Here is a 21,996-nt window from a genome sequence, read left to right on the forward strand (position 1 = left end):
ATGCTAAATCCAATGTTAAGAAAGATTAACCAAGCAAACAATAACTAGAAGTATTCATATTTCAAATGACCCTCCATTTTAAATACTATTTATTTGTTTATTTGTTTATTTATTTGCTATATTTATATACCGTCCCTCTCAGCCGGCAGACAACTCGGGGCGTAATTACAGTTGGTACCAAGACCATAAAATACAATTAAAACATTAAAATATTATAAAATCATAGCAAAGTCAATAGCAAACATATATCATTAGCATCTCCTTGCTGAAAACATTGGCCAATCACAGCGTCTAATCCAGTGGTTCTCAACCTTCCTAATGCTGCGACCCCTTAATACAGTTCCTCGTATTGTGGTGACACCCAACCATAAAATTATTTTCATTGCTACTTCATAATTGTAATGTTGCTGCTGCTGTTGTGAATCGTAATGTCAATATCTGATATGCAGGTTGTATTTTCATTCATTGAACCAAATTTGGCACAAATGCCCGATATGCCCAAATTTGAATACTGGTGGGGTTGGGGTGGGGGAAGAGATTTTGTCATCTGGGAGTTGTAGTTGATGGGATTTATAGTTCACCAACAATCAAAGAGCATTCTAAACTCCACTAATGATGAAATTGAACTAAACTTGGCATACAGAACTCCCATTTCTAATAGAAAATACTGGAAAGATTTGATGGGCATTGAATTTTGGAGTTGTAGTTTACCTACATCCAGAGAGCACTGTAGACTCAAACAATGATCAATCTGGACCAAAATTGGCATGAATGCTCAATATGGCCAAACGTGAACAATGGTGGAGTTTGGTGAAAATAGACCTTGACATTTGGGAGCTATAGTTGCTGGGATTTACAGTTCACCTGCAATCAAAGAGCATTCTGAACCACACCAATGATAGAATTGAACCAAACTTACCACACAGAAGTCCCATGGTCAAAGATGGTCTTAGGTGACCCATCTGACACCCCCCCCCCCTTGTGACCCGCTCAAGGGTCCCGACGATGGTGAAAACATGAGGCAGGCGAGGGGACTTTGCGCGAGGCCAGGCCTCATGGTGAGATCTCCTAGCCTGCCTTGCACCCTCGCTGAATGGCAAAAGCACAAGGTGGGCGAGGGGGCTTTGCGTGAGGCCAGGCCTCGCACCGAGATGCCCTCACCAAATGGTGAAAGTGCAAGGTGGGTGAGGGGGGTTTGTGCGAGGCCAGGCCTCATACCAAGGACCCCTCGCCACCTCGCACCCACGCCAGAGAGTGATAGTGCACAGCAGGCAAGGTGGGCTTTGTGCGACGCCAGGTCTCACGCGAAGGAGCCCTTGCCAGGACTGCGCCCTTGGGGTGGAGCCAACAGAGGAGGCCTCACAACCCCCCCCCCCAAAATAGCCAGGCAACCCCCCGGTGGTCGTGACCCCCAGGTTGAGAACCGCTGGTCTAATCGTTCCATTTTCCTATGTCAGTTACACTGTACTTGCAAATGCTTGCTCAAAAAGCCAAGTCTTGGCTTTACTCTGGAATGTTAAAAGGGAGGGCGACAATCTGATATCCCTAGGGCGGGTGTTCCATAACCATGGGGCTACCATTGAGAAGGCCCTGTCTCTCGTCCCCGCCAGACGTGCTTGTGAAGAGGTCAGGATTGAGAGCAGAGCCTCCCCAGATGATCTTAAAGTCCTGGAGGGTTCATAAGGGGAGATGAGTTTGGACAGGTAAGTTGGGAGAATGGCAGAAAGTTAAGTCTCAGGATTGTGCATTCCCTCCACCATCACTCCTAGCATGCTTCAGTTCACTCATTCAGTTACTAGTTCAGAAGAAAAGTTGCCAAAATGGATAAACTATAGTTCATTCAAACTAGAAAGTGAAGAATGAGACAATTATAATAAGAAATAAAAGTGTGCATTACCCCAAACCGGTAATTAAAAGAAACTCAGCGGGTTTCTAAAATATCAAACATAAAATATAAGAATTAGATTCCTGACACACACCAAGAAGTAGAAGTGGAAAATACTATTTCTGGAAACCACATGTTGTTCACTTTTGACTTATTCCTATGGAAACCTAGAACTGACCTGTAAAACTTACTGTCCCATTGGGACTTTGGTAACAGTTGCACAGTGAAAGTGGTTAGGGTTCTGTATTAAATATTCTTGTTATTACTTCTCCATAGAGCTGCAATTCAGAAAGCTTCCTGGAAGAACAGAAGTCATGGTAGACAGTGGCAGAGCCTCTCCTTTTTGAAAGTGGCACTCTTATGCAGGTTTAAATAATATTCAAAAATACTCAGAATGGTTGGGAAATATGTTTCTCAAATGTCCCCTGGAAGTAATCAAAGAGGTGCACTGAAGAATGTAGTAAATTCTTAAGAGAGGATACTTCCCTAGGATTCAACTCAACTCCACAGTATGTCAAGACTGGAAAGTCATGTTATTGAATGGCATTCAGTCATATTCAGGGTTTCTAATATGGAGTCCCCGGTGGCGCAGTGGGTTAAACCCCTGTGCCGACAGGACTGAAGACCGACAAGTCACAGGTTCGAATCTGAGGAGAGCGCAGATGAGCTCCCACTATCAGCTCCAGCTCCTCATGCAGGGATATCAGAGAAGCCTCCCACAAGGATGTTAAAACATCGAAACATCCAGCCATCCTCTGGGCAACGTCCTTGCAGACGGCCAATTCTCTCACACAAGAAGTGACTTGCAGTTTCTCAGGTCGCTTCTGACACAACAAAAGAAGGGTTTCTGATAATCATCATCAGACCAGGAACATATCCCTACCTCCTTACACACACACACACACACACAATATACAGGTGCTTACTGCATATGTTTTCAAGGTGCCTGTTCATTCATGGCAACCTCATGAATTTCACAGTGTTTGCTTAGGCAAGAAAAACTCAGAGGTAGTTTTGATAATTTCTTCCTCTGCATTATGGCATTCTTCAGTATTGGTTCCCAGCCTGCGCTAACGAGTACATACTCATTATCCTCCTTGAAAACAATAGCTAAAAGGTAGTTTTACAACTTTGCTCCTGTTAAAAGCAAATGTATTTTTCCTCCAATACCTTGTGGAATAGAAGTTGGCTGGTAAGAGGATTCCGATAGCTGGTATGTTGGCAGTGTTGGCATTGCAGTTGGTGGAAATCCTCCTGGGATCAAGTGGTTGAAAGCCATCAGTTGATTTGCCCCAGCTTGCTTCCTCCATCTAGCTCGACGATTACTAAACCAGACCTGGAAGTGATTGACAGGAAAGGTATGTGAGATAGAAGTACCACCTATTTCAAGTGCATTTAGCACCTGCAAATGCACATTACAATACACAAGCCCCTATCCAGCACATTTTAGTTATATCTTGATTGGATAATTATGGTAAACCAAACCCGGATCTGCTTACAGCGAAGGTAGCGGCAAGGAGCAGGAATGAAGTAACAATAGAGAAGATATTCAGTTATCACTCATCTCACTTTCTTCAACATAAGAACAAGGGGAAGACTGCCTATGTCACCCTCTGCTGTGCCTGCATAGAGAAGAGATCTCTCTATTCACATGAAGAAGAACCCTGGAAAAGGGACAGGGTTAGCACTGTTTTTCTCACATGTTTAAGAAAATGAAGTGAGCAACACTTTAAAACAGCTCTACTCCCTTGGTGATTACAATTTCTAAAATGCCCAAGAATTAAATTGATAGTCCAAAGGAAGTTTTCCAAACTGATTGTAATGGTCCGTTTTATGTGTTTCCTGGATAGTTTAATCATTTAGTGCGCGGTTTTGCTAACACAATGGTGCCCATTTATTCTCCAAAAGAGTTATACAAGAGCAACATCACAATACTGTGTAACCACAGCAACGCCATAAGGATGTTGATCGAAAACAGTCCCACAGATCCTGTGTGTGTGTTGCATTGGCAAATCCTCAAGGTTTTCATCTTGCAGCTTACCTGAGGCTCCACGCTTTCCTCTCTTCCTTTCAGTCCATGCCCTTTGATCTTTACATTTCCCTCCCTTCTGTTCTCCCTCTTTTCTTTTCCTTTACTTTTTTTCCAAAGCCACTGAACTGACCAAAAATTAAATAAATACTTCTGATATACAGCAGTGCAGCAAGGGGAATATGTTTTTCTGGCTTAAATTAGATGTGTCTTTATCAATGCACCAGTCTTTTGATTTGATATGTATTTGGCATTCATCCTTGCAAAGCCCAGACTCTGTTTAGAGCAAACTAACCTCCATTGTCTTGCTGTATTCCTTTCCCCCTCCCTTTTTGGCCTGTTTGAATGAGAGATCTTGTTGCCTTAAAAGCACATTGGAAACTCTCTGTTTAGGATAAGGCGGTCAGACTGTCAAGGCCAATTTCACTTAGGCGAGCCTTGAGGAAGAACTGCAGCTTTGAAAGGATCCCCAGCCAGCGTCAAGGAAATAGGATGTTGCCTTGTTCAGTTACAAACTACTTAGGGCAAAAATGATAACAAAAAGGCAAAGATGTAAATATTAGGAATCCAAGATGGGAAAGGTCTACAAGGCCATCTAGTCTATTCCATGCCAAAGCTGAATATACTTGACTGATTTGTCCAATCTAATTTGATTGTCTCAAATGATGGGCTTTGCATTCTTCCTCCAAAGTCAATACCACAGCAATTCATGGTTAAGAAAATATTTCAGATAATCCAACTTCATTTATGATGTTTCCTAAGGCTATATAGAAATCTTTCCTCTCCTACAGTCATAGATCTCTAATATCTGAAAAATACTTCTGAGCAGAAGTTTTTGAGTTCATATGCATTGGCTAGCATGCCCTGATATTGATCAAAGACTCTGTGGTTTCTATACCAGAAATATTGCATGCAGTTATCCAGAATGAAACAACAGCCTCAGGCTGAGAAGGGATTTTTGTAACAATTTGAAATGATCATAAGTTATTATTATTCCTGGAATTTCCTTGCCAATCTGGAACTGAATACAAGTTAATTTCCACCATAAAATTTCTCTTCAGACTCCTTCTTTGTAAATCTGATATATTCTGCACATTTGATCTCTATGATTGTTATTTGTGACATCTGATAATAATGGATATCCGATACTGCACATTCTGTCCAGCATGATTTGGTATTTGACAGCTAATGATATTTTTGGGGGGAGTTAGTGTATGTATTTTATGAGTAGTGTTTTATTAGGGAGCCATACATGCAATCTGAAATTTATTTTATATGTATACTAAAATATTTACTGGACTCTAACGCTCACCTTTTTTGATTAAATTATCTTCCCAAAATTAGGGTGCATATTAGATTCATGTAATATGGTAAATACTTTTTTGGGTTTCAGGGTTTTGAAAACTGAGGAGTGCATTAAATTTGATGGTGCATTAGACTTAAGTAAATACAGGTATTTTAAGTTCTGTACTGATCATTTGATCGGTTGTTGAAAATCCATAAGGGAAGGGGGTAAAGATACAGGGAACAGCCCAGAATTTACTGGAAGAAGATAAAATAATGAGACAAAAGGCAGGACACTGGAACTTGGACTCTAAAATCAGTAAACTTAGAATGTCATCCTATATACCATGTATAGGGAACCTGAATCCCTAGAGCAGGCATCCTCAAACTGTGGCCCTCCAACTGTTCAACTCGCAGAATTCCTGACAATTGAACAAGCATGTTAGGGCTTCTGGGAGTCAAAGGCCAAAACAGCTGGAGGGCCATAATTTGAGGGTGCCTGCGCTAGAGTCACACGCAGAGTTTGGGGTAGTTAGAAATTCCTCAACTTTATAAGTCTTAACTTCTTTTAACTCATGCTCCACCTTCTTTTTGCTCTATGCACTTTCAAAAAAGGACAAGTACTCGTGGAAAGATACGAGTTACCCATTTTCTGTCTCCACTCAAAGTTACCTGCCCCATCAAAGTCTTTGATGATAGTCAGAGTTTGCTGAGGAAAGGAGAATCACTGTAAATCAGGTTAAGCTTAAGCCAAATGTACTAGTCTATGGAAGGAAAGTTTCCTATTTCCAATTCTTTGCAATAGCAGCCCATCCTTGTCTTGCACTTTTGAGTCCAGTTTTTTTAAAAAAAAATGTTCAGGAGGATTTGAGATTCAGCCTATGGTCAAGACCTTTTCTGGAATGTCTTTAGAAGATCTGTGAAAGTTGAAATTGTATGACCCAGTGGCTTCTGATTGACTAATAGAATGTTCTAAAAGTGCTCAACAGTGTCATAGACAATCTTTGCATATCTATAGTCACAAATTGCTAGTTTATATTACAGTGACTTCTTGCTTATTGTGTCCCCATAGTCATCCTGTTTTTGCACCAATTTAGCATGCATTCATTGTTTTCTTCCATGTATTTAACTATGCACAAATAATCTTTGCTAGATAGTGGATCAATGAGTTTGGGTGGAAGGTCAGGTACTCCATTCTGCAGCAAACGAAACACACCTGCTTGAACACCAGTTAGCCATGCTGCTGTGATCCAGGGAGAAGAATGGTCCGTTGTAGCTCCAAGGGAAGCTCCAAATACCCATCCTAGTTAGATGTCACCTTGTCATGCCCAGCATTTTTTAAATTTTTAATTATTACAATTGGCCCGCCATTGGTTTTTAATGCGTCGTGGTGTTATTGTTACTGTTTATTGCTTTGTTTATAAGTTTATTTATTGTCTGTATTGTTGTTGTTGCTTTTTTACTGATGTATTTGGACTCGGCCTCTTGTAAGCCACACCGAGTCCTTCGGGAGATGGTAGCGGGGTATAAATAAAGGTGTTTTTATTATTATTATTATTATTATTATTATTATTATTATTATTATTATAGCTTCTTTGTTAGGTGGATGGTTTGGGATTAGGCTTGGGACTGGTTGACATTCAGCTCATTCCTTGCCAACTGCTTGAGAGATGCTGAACTAGATCTCACATTTCCCAACATATGCCATGACCTTCTTTCCCAAATACCCTGCATTGCTCCACTCTGACTCTTCTGTGTAACTCAGGAAGAGATAACTGTATGGAAACCTGGGGGCAATTTTCTGTTCCAACGAGCTCCCCATCACCACTGTCCATGCAAGGCACTTACACACACACCAAGCCTAAGTACCTCTATCTTTTCTGAAATCAATCTCAAAATGGTAACAGGGAAAGATGTGTCTCTCCTTTCCATCACCATTTTGAAATATGCTGCAGGAGAAAATGAAGGCATGTTGTCTACAGATCTCCCCAAAATGACAACAAATAGAAGACACATTTTTATAGTGGTTATGGAGGAATGTAAGTATTTGGGGCTGAATGGAGTTTGAGATATTTGTAGTGGGGAATTTGGCTGAGTTGGGATGTTCTGTGTGGTATCAGGGCAAAAAGTGCCTGGAATTGCACTCTCCTTTAAAACTGAAAGATATTGAGGGAGTGATGGGAGTTCTAAGGGTTGAGGGCCACGGTTGTCTGATGCATCTAAAGATTTTAACTTCAGTTTGGTAGTCCTGGCAGTTCAGAAAAATAATACATAAATGTCTAGGTGGCAACCAAAGACTGCAAAAGACTGCAAAAAGTGGAAAGATTCCCCCTAGAAAATTAATTCACACAAAAAGAAAGCAGATATTCTCTGTTCAGTTTCTGAAGACAACTCCTTCTACACTAATACCCAAGGAAATACAAGGTCTTCTGGTTTGAGTTAAAAACACTTTCACTCCTCTCATTCCATACTTGGTCTCAACAGAAGTAAAGGCGCTTGCCCAGAATTTAAGTTTTTGTGTACATTTCTTATGAACATAATTTATGTAAATTGATGAAACTATCAGATTAAACTAGAGCCAAGCTGAAATGACTCAGAGGACTTCCTCCTCCTCCTCCTCCTCTTTTTCTCTGAGGAAACTTTGAGAACTTTATTTTCACAATCCCTCTCACAGACACACAAGAAATCGACTTTAACAGATTTCTTGTATTTATATAAGAATTGTCAGTTTTTCTTTCTTTTGGGGGCAGGGAGGGCATAGCTTCTCCCTCCACTTCCACAAACACACGTGTGCACACACTGCTCTTAAATGATAGTCAGTCTGGGGCATTTGCATTTCATAGAATGTATCCTCTCCTGGGACAAGTTTGGGGAAATGGTTTCCCCAATTTTTCTGCCAACAAAGAGAGTGAAACATTACCAGAGGAATTTTATTGGGCATAGAAAATGGAGTCAGACTGCAAGGATGGATCCAGAGACAAACAGCTAGAGGAAGAAATTTTGAGCAAAAAGACAGAAGCTATGCTACTACTATAGCTAATCAGGGGACCTCATCCCTGAGAACTTGTGGAAAACTTGTTGTATCTAGGAGACAAACAGGCTTTCCAATTTTGCTGCCAACAAATAGGGTAGAAAATTTCAAGATGACGTTATGCACAGTCCCAGTTCAACTCTCATATCCACTAGAACAGATTAATTATGAACAGTAGTATGTGTCCATCCTATGAAGTGCTGGGATTGATAGTTTGGTGAGAGACAGGAAAGCTCTGGTTCACTGTCCTGGACTACAGATAACCCAATATGTGGCTAGGATGAATTACACAGCCAGACAATTCTCATTTTCTAGTTCAAACTCCCTGACAGTGCCTTATAGTGGCATTGCAAGGTTATTTCATCTTGCAGTTGCTGGAGACACTGTTTACTGCTAGAGTAAAACTAAAGAGAAAGTGAAATGAATTAGAAAAAAGGTTATTATTACAGTGTTTCTCAAAGTGCTGGTCAATTTTATGGTGGCCCATAAGCCATTGGCTTTCCAGGGGGAAAAAAAACAATTGTGCCAAAAGACACAAACTTGTGTCTTTCAGCCGTATTGTTTTTATATTGCTTTCAATTGTGTTATTCATTTTATCTGATGTTTTAACTGCTTAAAGTGTTTTACATGTGTGTTTTAATTGTAATCTTGGGCGTGTCCCTTGTAAGCCGCCCCGAGTCCCCTAGGAGAGATGGATGGCGGGGTATAAAAATAAAATTATTATTATATTATTATTATTTAGTATGTATTTTTATGTATTTGCAATTGTTTTATTTCAAAAATGAAATAAAAACTAAATTTAAAATAATAATAATAATAATAATAATAATAATAATAATAATAATAATAGGGTTTGCTGCTTTCATGTATCTGTGTGAAGTCCAGGAACATGCTCCCTATAAATATAGGGATCTGAACATTTTTGCCTGCTTCTACTAATGCACAAATCTATATCTACCTAATTTATACATTTTCTCAATTCTTTAAAAAGTTGACAAACCTCCAGATTTTCCAAGCAACTTCCATTATGCAAATGAAATGCTTTAAGAAATATAATGATTCATTTATTCTGGTACAAGGTTAAGGATTGGTTTGGCACTAAAATTATAATCGTGATAGAAATACAGTAGCCAGACTACCAATTTGTCCTGCTGGGGATCTAGAGAGCCATGAATCCTAGAATGACAAATTCAAGAGCAATCTCCCTTCAATTGTCTATGTCTGGTATGAACAAACTTCAAGCAAGTACCCATAAAATGAACCACTTAAAATTCTAGTTGATTTTTCATTCCCAGGAGGTTTATTTTCCCTAATATTTCAAATGTTGATTGAATGGGCCTCTCTTCCCTCCCCAGCATGCTTTTTAAAGCAAAAAGTCCATATGTTTGACACAGTAGAGAATTTGTTAGGCTGTAGATCACAGTAGTAAAGTGTGAGACAAGATGTGTCTCAAGGGAACCCCAGGAAGCCATAAGGAATGTAAAAAGTCAGAGGGTTAAAGCCACATTAAGACAGCTGTTATGTTAATGAGACGTCTGCTTTTCTTGTAACTGTGGGTCACTGCTTTAGAAAAATATGAACATTATTGTAACCGTTAGAGCTTATTTGTTCCAATATTTCTTATGCAAGAAGCTAGAGTAAGTGCTTCTACATATATGCCTGTGTCTTTAAAAAAAGAAAACAGACACACTCTTTTTGGCATGATTATATCTACCTAATTATACAACTATTCAAAATTAGATACCCTCAGTAGAAAACATTTTGAAAAATTATATTTTTCTTTCAGTTCAATCTCTTTTAGATAATGGAAATATGTCCCCACGAAATCCTTGTTATGTATGCTTGCTTTAGAGTCTAAAGATAAACATTATTCAGGTTTGATGGCATTTTATAGAATCTATTTTGTTTTATACTAAAACCTAAGGTGCAACAAGTAAAGCTATCAGGACAGGACTTAAGAAATTGTTTTTTGGGCTAAAGCTCCCACACTTTCTAGCTAGTATGACCAGTGAATTTTATTTATTTATTTATTTATTTATTTATTTATTTGTGCCATTTCTACCCCGCCTTTCTCAACCCCAGAGGGGACTCAAGGTTGCTTAACAACACAGGCAACTATTCGATGCCATTAAAAACAAAGTAAAATTAAAATGGACATTTAAAATAGGATTATAAATACATCAAAACATTTTAAAACATTCTAGGAACTGTAATATAAAAAGTAACTTTTTCAAAATGGTTTCTTTTAAAAGAACTGGAGTCTGGACACAAATCTTCTCTCTCACTATCTACTCATATTTTCCCCAAGCTTTCTGCAGAAGAATTCGGGAGAGAGAGAAAATCTGGTTATTGTTGCTATTGCTAAAACTTAGACTTTGGAAAATTTTGTTGATCTAGTGCAAATTAGTAATTTGAAATGAACAAAACCAAGGTTGATTGTAGCACTTGTGCTCATCAACAAAACTGTCGGGGAAATTGGATACTCAGCTTTGAAAACAGTTTGCATTTGACTTTTTGAAGCCTGACAATGCTTCTTCAAAATTTTGTCAACAAGAACAAGTTCCAGAGCAATTATTCTCAATTTCTCGTATCTTATGAAACAGCGAACAGACCGTTAATAATAATGATGATGATTATGATGATGATGATGATTATGATGATGATGATGATAATGATAATAATAATTTATTTGCATTCCACTCTATCGCCCCAGAGGGACTCAGGGCAGATTCCAACATAACAACAAACCTAGGTCCTACCATAAAGGAAATATGAAGTCCACTTCTTCTATGAAAGACATATATGTGCTCATTGGCATTCTCTTACTGTGATAAAAAACTTGTCTTGGACTTTCATCTCCATAAATGATCTTACGTCTGTGGAAATTTTCACAACATCTGCATCCAGTTGAGCATAGGTTACATTACTATGTCACAAGGAAAAGTGCCCAATGTACATTATGTACTAATGGAATCCACACACCAATGTACATCATGCACTAATGCATATCAGGAACTATTGACAATGCCCTGATATGCATCCTGTGCCCTACCACCTTTGAAATAGCCTGATATATCCTCTCTTTTTTTGTTCACCAAGAAAAATGCATTCATAGAAGAATGAATGCAGAATGGTAATCAACTTATTCCACCCTCATCCTCATTAATACAAAATGAACTGCTGACAACCATTAAGAAATATATTCACCTGAACCCGAGCTTCAGTGAGTTTAGCTCTTTGTGCAAGTTCCTCCCGAGTGTAAATATCAGGGTAATGGGTCCTCTCGAAAGCTCTCTCCAGTTCTTCTAATTGTTCCGCTGTGAAAGTTGTTCTGCTACGACGTTGCTTTCGCTTTAATGGCAAATCTGGCTCAGAATCTATATCAGAACCTTCATCTGACTGTGGAGCTGATGCTGGAAAGAAATCAGGCGAAGGGAACAATTAATATGTGACTAGCAGATGAGGGCAGAATCAAGAATATAAGTAACAGGAGGGGGCATTGAAGAAAAATGCTTTATTCAAATTAGCCTGGATCCTCCAATGAACCATACAATGGATAGCCTTGTCTGAGAGTCCTACAGCATATTTCATTCAAATGACTGAATAATTCTCAATAGTTCCTTCAGATAATATAGTCACTTTTCTTCCTTTTGGAATATCTGGAGGCAGATTCCAATTTCCTTGCCTGGGTTATTTATTCAAATATATTCAACTTGGTTTTTCCAATGACCTCAAATATTTGAATCCCAAACCATGTAGCTTCATTGCTGTTGTATTTAGGTAAGTAAAATCACAAGGACTTGCTGCCCAATCAAGCATACAAAAGTACGGCTTAATTTAAACATTCAAAAATGCACTTTCCGTTTATCTAATGGGGTTTTGCCATGACGCAAAATTTGTCAGTTTCATGGACTACACATTAGGAAATTAACAGGGGGCTTTTAATGGCCAATGGGCCAGAGGGCTGTGAGAGAGGCCACATAACTCCACATGCCCTTTTCCTTAGGCACAAATACAGAGAAAGGTAGAAACATGATTTTAAACCATGTCCTAAATAGGTAGAATTCACATATGGTACATATTATATAGTGCTTGAGGAGAGTGGCTTAGATCAAGGAAACAGTGCATGGAAAAGGATTAGTACTCCCAGTACCATGGCCTTGATCTGACCTGCACATATATAGAGATAGATAGATACATACATACACTGTTGCTTTTATTATTTTGATAAAACCTGTGGGAGAACTGGCATCGTTCAAGGATCTCCCCTATCTTAACGCATTTGCCCTCAGAGAAGAAAGCTAAAACACAAATCCAATTTTAATTTTTCTTAAAGGAGCAGTGTTTCTTTGCTATGTTTCATATTCCATTAAAAACACTGCCCTTCCTCACCCAGATGTGTTGGACTACAAGTCCCATTATCCCCAAGCATAGTTGGCATCTGACCTTCAATCCTTCTGTATGACACAAAGAAATTGCTAAGCACATCTACTCAGAAGTTGGTTAATGGGGTGTCAGAATGTGGCCATTACAGAGTTATTCAGTCTTATAAAGAAAGAGAGACAAACTCCTTTTACAAGAATCTCAGCATTATAAATGACTGTTCCTTATGCAGAAGGTTTCAGCAACTCCCCAAACATTCACTATCAAGGCAAAGACTCCATGGCTTCTCATGGGCTGTTGTAGTAGAGCTTGTAAGTAATGTTGCAAGTGGTAGTATGGGTGTCAGAAGGGGGAAAAGGGGAGTTCGTGAGCAGGAGTCAGTTGAGGAACAGCAAAAGAAAAGGATCCGGGATATACTTATGGCACCTACCGATGAAGACTCATTCAAAGGGTTCTCTGGTGACAAAGGGTCAATGAGTGAGGGAGGGGAAGGAGATATTATGGAAGGCAATCGAGGAACTAAGACGGTTACTCGGGAGCAAGAATTGGATGAGGAGCGTCAAAGGAAGAGGATCCGGGACACACTTACTCCTCCCATGGAGGAAGACTCATTTGAGGGTTTCACTGGGAGTGATGGGTCTGGGAGTGATGAAGATGGGGGTGACACATTGGACTGGACTAAGGTACAGGAGGTTCAGGATGTATGTGCGGCGCCAACATCTAGTGACACATTTATGGGGTTCTCGGGTAATGAGGATTGGCAACCGGGAGATACGTCTGAGTCTTGGGGGGATCTAGGTCTTGACAGAAGATGGCAAAGTTAGAGAGATGGAAGCAGAGGTTCACGTGTGGAATCAAGTACAGCTGCTAGAATTAATGACGGGGCGGAGATCAGCTCATCTTCAGATGATGAGGTGTAAGATAAAAGTAGGCTCTGAAATGGGGACTCTTTGCAGAAGGCAAAGTGTCGGGAGTGTTCGTGTAGATTTGTTGCTGCCTGTTTTGATGTTGGGTTTTGGGTCCGAGTTCTGCAGCCTGGAGTTCTTGTTCCTGTGTGTTTTGACTTGGATTGACTTTTTGTGAGTGTGGATTTTCCCCTTCCTGAATCTTGGACTGACTTGACAACGACTCTGCTTAATGCAATTGGAAATGGCACTTCTTTGGACTACTCCTACCATGACTTCTGGACTTCGACTGGCTTCGGTTTCTTTTCCTGCGGCTTCTGTTTATTATTAACTGTTTGAGTGCAGCGTGGTTTGTTTGCTGCTAAGTACTGTGCTTTAATCCGAACTTTTTCTCTGGTTAATCCGGATTATATCTTCGTTTGCTTTTTGAAGCAAGTTTGGTTAGTTTTTTGAGTTTTGTCCAGAGACACTGAAGATTAAGTGTTTCTGAGCTTCTGTTTTTGTTGCAATAAACTTTACTTTGGAACTTATACTGTGTGTGGCCCTTTAAGGCGTCTGTGTCTCAACATGGGCTGGATCTTTTTAAATAAAGATTCAGAACTTGAATATTGACCTGCCTTTTAATTTATTTTCTCCTTAATAATATACTCAAGAATACACCATCAGTTTCATCTCTAGTTACAAAAGGGATCCATTCAGAGGCCGGTATCATGTTATCTAATCAAAACAAGATAAGTACTTCTTATTTTCCTAAAATAACACTTTATGTCTAAACACCTGACTGCTCACTAAGCCCTGGGCTGATTATTCAGAAGGAGCAGAAAGTGAGTTTCTCAAAGATACAGTCCCTTGTACCAACACATGTATGTCTGTGTCTACAGCGGGATGGGGTATGCCTGTAAATGCTTACAATATATACATCTGTTCCACAATCTACAGGGCAGTATGTGATTAACCTTTGTATTAGTTCTTCTGTTTCCAGGTCATTGTCTAAAATTTCCCCGTTGGTATTAGACAGATGGAAACCTAACAAGTGTGACGCAGTATATGGCCTCAAAATCAACTCAGACCAGCACCACCCCAGAATAACAAATTTCAAAACATTGTCAACACATCTAAAACTTGAAAATATGTTTCAAAACTTGATATGAGAACATGTGATGCGTTACATGAAATAGAAGGTGGAATTTCACCATTTTTAAAACAATTCTCTCTAGTCAATTTAAATTTCATATTACAATGACAGTATTCAAAAACAAGGTCTGTAGGTTATAAATTGATCTTTTACTTGCCAAGAAGTAAACTCTATTGAATTCAATGGAACCTAATTCTAAGTAGTTATACAGATGGATGTGTATCATTAGAATCGCATGAATTGACATAATAGCCACACGTAAATATTCAAAAGATTCTCATGTTTAAGATGGAGTTTGTTTTCTGCTGCCCCAAAGACTAAGATACAGAGTAATGGGTTCAAACTAAGGGAAAGAGATTTTACCTAAACATTGGGAAGATCTTCAATTTAGGGCTCTTTCGCACAGCCATATAATCCAGAATATCAAGGCAAAATAACCCACAATATCTGCTTTGAACTGGGATATATGACAGTGTGGACTCAGATATTCCAGTTCAAAGCAAATATTGTGGATTATTCTGCCTTTATATTCTGGGTTATATGGCTGTGTGGAAGGGCCCTAAGTTACATGAACAGGAGACAAAAGGCAACTTTATAAAATATTGGATTTTGTTTTGTCCATCCAACAAAAAAATATTATTTCATCAGGCATGTTACATTATCCCTTCATCATATCAAGTTTTTGTTTTGTCTTTGTGGTTCATCACCATTCATATTCTTATTTATGCCAATGGACAACACATGCCTGTTTTCATAATTTAAAAAAGAAAATCAATCGGTTTTTTATTTAAAGCTCAAATTTGCAAATATAATTAAAAACACGGCAAGCAACAGAAAGCCATTACTGTGGGCAGACAGTGTCTTTGAAATTTATCAGCACAAAGAAGAACCTGTCTGGTCTGAATTGAAATTGTGCTGATTGGTAACTAAAAGAAAATAATAGTGCTTTTTTATTCCTCCTTCAAAAAATGAGTTAATTTAATAACTTTTATTTTTAAATCTAGTATTTGGGCACATCTGTGTACATGGATCACTTAAGTCAGTTTCGAACCGTTACTGAAAAAAGGGATTTTGCTGTGCAGATGATTACACAGGAAATCCTCAAACTAGTTAAAGGCCCAGGTGATCTTTATTGTACAAACCACTGGGTACTGATGCACACTGAGGGCTTTCTTTTGCATGGCCGTTCGTCATTTAGGCACCATAGTTTAAAGCTAGCATCTAACTACATTAAATGGCCAGTATAGATGGGTCTTTTATCTCTGAGCAAAAATTTAGTATAGTCCTCGAGCAGCACAAAGGCTTCTTTTTATCCCAAAATTAATTTAGGTGAAAATGGTGTGAAAGTTTGTTGACACTTTTGTCTATTCCTATTCATTTTGATGGTAGTTATTAGAGTTGCTTGCAAAGTGTCAGGGCCCATTATGACATAAGGAAGAAAAAAATTCTTTGTAGCAAACTTGATTATTTAATCATCTAGTAGTTTTATGCAGAAAAAATACTGGAGCTATTGGAAAATTTGCATCAAAAAAGCCAGAAACTATACTTTGAGATAATTTTTGATATTATATTAAATTTTTACTATGTAAATCCATTTATTTTTAAATATATAGAGAAATTCTATAGAGCAGGGGTCCTCAAACTAAGGCCTGGGGGCTGGATTCGGCTCTCCAAGGTAGTTTACCCGGCCCTCATTCAGGGTCAACCTAAGTCTGAAATGACCTGAAAGCACACGGCAATAACAATCCTATCTCATCAGCCAAAAGCAGGCCCACACTTCCCATTGAAATACTAATAAGTTTATGTTTGCTAAAATTGTTCTTCATTTTAATTATTGTACTGTTTTTCAATTTATTTTTGCACTGCAAATATGATATGTGCAGTGTGCATAGGAATTCATGTTTTTTTCGAATTATAATCTGGCCCTCCAATAGTTTGGGGGACTGTGATCCGGCTCTCTGTTTAAAATGTTTGGGGACCCCTGCTATAGAGCATCACACTCCCCTTAACTTTAGCAGTAGGATGGGGGGTGTCAAAGATCCTGGCCTGGGGACCCACTTTCAAGAATGGAGGACCATGATGACAATCTCCTTTGGAGATTGTCAAACAGAGGTTGGATGGTCATTTGTCAGGAATACTTTGGTTGTGTTTTCCTGCATGGCAGACAGTTGCATTGAGTGGCCCTTGTGGTCTCTTCCAGATCTATGATACTATGGTGCTATAAAATGTATAAAATTAGCCAGGAAATATTTTGCACACTTCAAAAACATGGTCAGTTTTTCTAATGTTACTAGTGAGAATTACTTTGAATATCTTACTTATTTCATATGTATTCTATGCTTATCTCAGCAAGCTCAGAATAGGTGGTTCCATGTATCCTTACAACAAACACGGGGTGCAGATCAGGCTAAAAGAACATGATGGACCAAACATATCCAGCAAGTTTCATGGCTGTTAAGAAATGTGGCTCTAAGACTCACTCCAGCACTCTCTGTTATTTTATCTATTATATCATAGTCATTCCTTTTGGCCATCTTCTATTCCTGGTCCCAGTTGCTGGAAGAGAAAGTGGAATCCTTTCAGCAGGGAGAAAACAGGATGCAAGGGTCACTTTTAATCTTCAAAGAAACACAAAGAGTGAGAGCATTTCTCCCAAAGAACTGAACAACAGTTTCTCACTTAGGGAAACTATGTAAACTGAAACAAAATTGATATTAAATTGTATGTTTTGTGAGAAAAACATCTGGTCTGTAAAGCTCAGTCAAAACACAAGAAAGGCAAATGTCTTAATGCCCTATTATTCTTTGAATCCTTAGTTCCCATCGAGTGGATGTTTTGTTTGGTGGTGGTGCTGTTAGCACAATAATAACACAGTTGTTGCTTGGCTGTTTTTCCAGATCCACACATCCCTCAAGATAGATGCTTCCGTGATGGTAAAGTACTCTAATATCAGACTATGTTGATGTTTCCCTTTAAAGCAGAGAAAATCCGTTTCCCTGCAAGTTGTGTTTATAATTAATTGTGAGTATTATGTGGTCACACAAGCTCATTATGTACAATGATTACAGGTATGCATTATTCGGAAACTCCCTCCCTAGAAAGGCTAGACATGTGTTTTATATGCTTTGATGAAGTAAGTTTTTATCAGTGTCTGTGGAAATTTTGTAACTACATTGAGTCCCAGGGCTGGGGGGAATGTACCAATTAATTAGTAAGATAAAAAGAAAAGACCAAAAAAAAAACAAGAAGAATCTCAAGAAATTTCTAAGGCTTTTAGCAACTGGCATGCCAACTACGGCCATACCTGACCATAGCTGCCCAATCTCTGCTAGCCTTCCATTTAGACGGCTGTATTTCCATTTATTGTTCATGGGATGGCCATTAAAGACAGTTCAGAAATTTAAGTTGGTTCAAAATACAGCCACAAGTTTACTAACAAGTTCTGTCATATAAAATCACTTCATCAGTGGTAGTGGCCCCCAGTATGTTTCCAGGCCTAATTGAAAAGACTGGTTTCAACTTTTGACTGGTTTTGACCACCTTGCCCAAAAAGGTCACCATCTTTCACATATAGCTTTTGTGTATCTTTAAGTTGCTTGTTGGCCTATGATATCCCTATGCATTTTAAAGAATTTTCTTATACAACAAGGTATATTCAGAGGTGATTTTGCCAGTTTTTAACTACACCATCTGATATTTATTGGTAGACTTAAATCCAAGTACTAACCAAAGCTGCTTAGTGTCCAAGATCAGACAGGATCCAGTGATTTTAGGATATTCAAGCCTTCTTCCGCTCAGCTCTAAAATGATGTTCAGAGGTTCTACTTCAAGGTGTAAAATCACACTGTCAAATTATAGTGATTGGACACCACTTTGACTGCCATGGCTCAGTGCTACAGAATTCTGGTGTTCATCATTTTGTGAGATATTTATTTAGCATTCTCTGTCAAAAAGCTCTGGTATAAAAAAAAAAAACCCTGCAAATCCTAATATAGCATAGCATTGAGCCATAGCAGTTAACTACATAATTCTGTGTAGCTACACTATCAGATATCCATTAAAATGATCACTTGGTACTTTCTTCATCACCAAATTAACACACCTGTGTGGGTCCTGGAGCAATTATCACCATGCCTCCTTAAACGTCCTGATCTCTGGAATTGATTTATTACCTTACCTCCATTGTAAATAAGAACTCATCAATTGTTCACCTGACAATCATCTGAAAATTTCACTTTACACAGACAATGATGACATTTGCTCATTCGCCCACTTTCTACATCTGGAAACAAGTTAAATTTGTCTATCACAGAGACCTTCCCATAAAGAACTCAACTGCTGCATTTACAGTAAGACAGCAATCTCAGGTAGAAATTTTGTATTCCGGGAGTGGGCAAAGTCAGACTCCTATGTGTGGAAAGCCACACACATAGGAGTCTATGTGTGGCCTCCCAAGTCTACTTTTTGATTTATCACCTATTTTTTGTTGTTGGGTGTCTTCAAGTTATTTTTAAGATGGTGAGTCTAAAGTGAACCTATTATGGGGGGTTTTTTTTTGGGGGGGGGGTTGCAAGATTTGTTCTGAGGATGGCTGTCTTTGCTTCCCTCTGAGTCTATGGACCTCGTCACATTGATGTCCCCAATCCGGGCAATAGTGGGAGGGTTCAATAGATTGTGATTAATCTTGCAGGGCCCGGTGGAGGGAACTCATTGCCCCATTCCCTGCATTGCCCCTAACCCTGGGGAGAAGTCCCCACCCCCCGGTTGTTTTCTGCAACACAGGAAGCTTGGACCCCTCTTCAAGCACAGAGCCCTGCTAGAACTAATGATGGGATCCAGCAGGTTCCGTGCCTGAAGAGAGATCCTACTGTCATAGGACAAGCAATTTTGCCCCTTCTGATGAAGTCCTATGACTTGCCCAAAATCATCCAGCATGTTTCTCTGATCAAGCAGTGATTTATACTCTGATTTCCTGATGTCTGAGTACAACACTCCAACCAATACATCATATCAGTTTCTAACACCTTGCCAAAGATTGTTTATTCTCAAAAGAACCCATGGGCAGAATGGGAAGGAAACAATTTTGGCATATTTAGGGAGAATGGTCTGATTTAGATCCAGAAGAGACAGTTTCAAATTAGGAAGTAAAAAAATGACTAGATTTTCCAGTAGGCAGGATAGGGATATTTTCAGAAAGATATATATACTTAAAGGTGGATTAAAAATCAGGGTATTGGAGCAATGTATGTGATCATTTGCCCATGCAATATGATAACTTGCCCATGCATTGATCTCAATAGGCCTTATTTCTGAACAGACGTGCATAGAAGGAGGAGGGGGAAGAGGAGGAGGAGGAGGGAATCGGGGCAGCTTACATGGGGCCCAAGCCCAAGGCAGAATACAATTAAAAACAAAGAAATAACAATTAAGACAGCATAAAATAGCGTAAAACAGCATAACAATAGCTAGCAACAACAATAACAGCAGACTAATTTTGGAGAAAGGAAGAAAGCCACTATGTGAGCTCGTTAAAGGATAAGGTGGTTTAGTAAGGTGGATAACAATGTATGATGGCATAGGAAATATCATGGAAACAGAGCAAATTAACAGGATCAGAAACAATTCAGTTAATATAATATAGGACATCATATTAAATGACGATTCAGGTCAAATGATGATACAGGCCATTTGTCATAGGCTACACTAGTAGCCCTACAATTTTCAATGGAAAGAATGTATGAAGAGGCTTGAATACCTCCCATTGAATCCAATAGTTCTTAAACATGTTTACTTTGGCAAGAATGTTCTCTTTGAAAATATTCATTTATCCACCCACAGAAACACCCTGCTGATCTCTGAATCCAAGCTATCTCACAGTAGGTGGACAAAGGGGGAGTATAATCAGTCTCCAAAGAAATCAAGTGCAGAGCAACAATCAGACTCTGCAGGATTACAAATTCCTCCTTTAGGAATGGGAGGAGAAATCCATGAGCACCAACTATCAGTGGAATAGCCATGAAGTTTAATTAAAGAAGGAATTACAGAATTAGAGAGTGGTTCTTTGTCTGTTAACCCCTCATGACCAGTTTGCTGGCCCCAGGAAACACTTCATCCAGGTTAACACTATTATACACAAAATCTTTGCACAATTTCATAGGGATTTGGTCACATGGAATTCTGTAATTATCAGTTCCCCAAGGAACATCATAAACATACATGCCTAGGCACAACACTGGGCAAGAATTAATACACACAAACACTCATTCTGTTCGTTGTTTCTCTGCCCAGTGGGATATTTCATTTGAATAATTAAAGAAGCAAAACATGACAACCATTTAAGGAGCATATATTTATTCAAAAATTTACAATGCACTTTAATGAATTCAACAGAGAGACTTTCTTCTCTGGAGCTTGAAGGCCATGGCTTTATCAATGCAATTCAGTGATATAAAATTTAAGCACTACAGTATTCCACTTTCCTTCTTTTAGACCATAATATTGAGTTATATCTTTTAAGTGCTTTAATCTCGTTGTGTGCTGCTTAAAAACAGCAAGTGGCTTCAAAGGGGGATCAATTTTCCATTTAATTGAATCTTATGGGTCATGTTGTATATTCCTAGTTTTCAATCAACAGCTGGATATTTTCATACACAACTGGAGATGGTAATATAATAGTTGCTGCTAATCCTGGGCTCATGACAGAATGTTCTAAAACTTTCCACTTTTATATACAATGCTGAAAAGGACCTGCTGTATCTTGAACCGGCCCATAAATGATATCTATTTTCCACTTTGTTATAATAATACTTTATTTGTAACCCACCCTATCTCCCCAGGGGGACTTTGTTTGCAAGTTGGTAACACACACTGAACTGTAACTATCACAAATTACATTAGAACAGTGTTAAAATGGCTCACAATATATTGCCTGTTTTTATTAGGAAGACAGATTTGACAAATATACTAGCCTGCAATTAATTTTGAAATTCTGAATCATGCCATGTGTTAGTAGAGATACACTAATATATTTCTTGAGCAAAAGAAAGCTTGTAATTTGAAAGCATCATTAGAAAATACATTTGGCAGGATACTCAGCCAGCAAATCTAAACTCCCTTAATACATCTCATGAAACCTTTGTATACTTACCCCAGTCCAACTGCACCTATTTTCCTATACTGAAATTATGTAGGTTATGTAGCAGGCCAGTTGTCTGTTTTCTGATCTGCAGTGTCTTTTTATGTAGTGAAATCTATGTGAGTGACCTCTAGCATGTTTACTCGGGTGCAAGGCAGGAGGAGGAGTGCAAGTGAGGCTGATACCCCCTCATGGGCTCACAGTAAATG

The 21,996-nt window shown here is 38.8% G+C and overlaps 1 protein-coding gene across 3 annotated transcripts in view; it reads right to left on the reverse strand.

Moving 5' to 3' along the window:
• PAX3 (paired box 3) overlaps positions 1 to 21,996 on the reverse strand; it is a 146,935-nt gene that overhangs the window by 23,184 nt on the left and 101,755 nt on the right. For all 3 annotated transcript variants that reach the window (XM_060767898.2, XM_060767900.2, XM_060767899.2), the window contains 2 exons: positions 11,437 to 11,642; positions 3,056 to 3,221 (listed from right to left, as the gene is read on the reverse strand). In XM_060767898.2, the coding sequence (XP_060623881.2) occupies positions 3,056 to 3,221; positions 11,437 to 11,642 (372 nt within the window). The remainder of the gene's footprint in view (positions 1 to 3,055; positions 3,222 to 11,436; positions 11,643 to 21,996) is intronic.

Source organism: Anolis sagrei, chromosome 3 (assembly GCF_037176765.1).
Source record: "Anolis sagrei isolate rAnoSag1 chromosome 3, rAnoSag1.mat, whole genome shotgun sequence".
NCBI classification, from domain to species: domain Eukaryota; kingdom Metazoa; phylum Chordata; class Lepidosauria; order Squamata; family Dactyloidae; genus Anolis; species Anolis sagrei.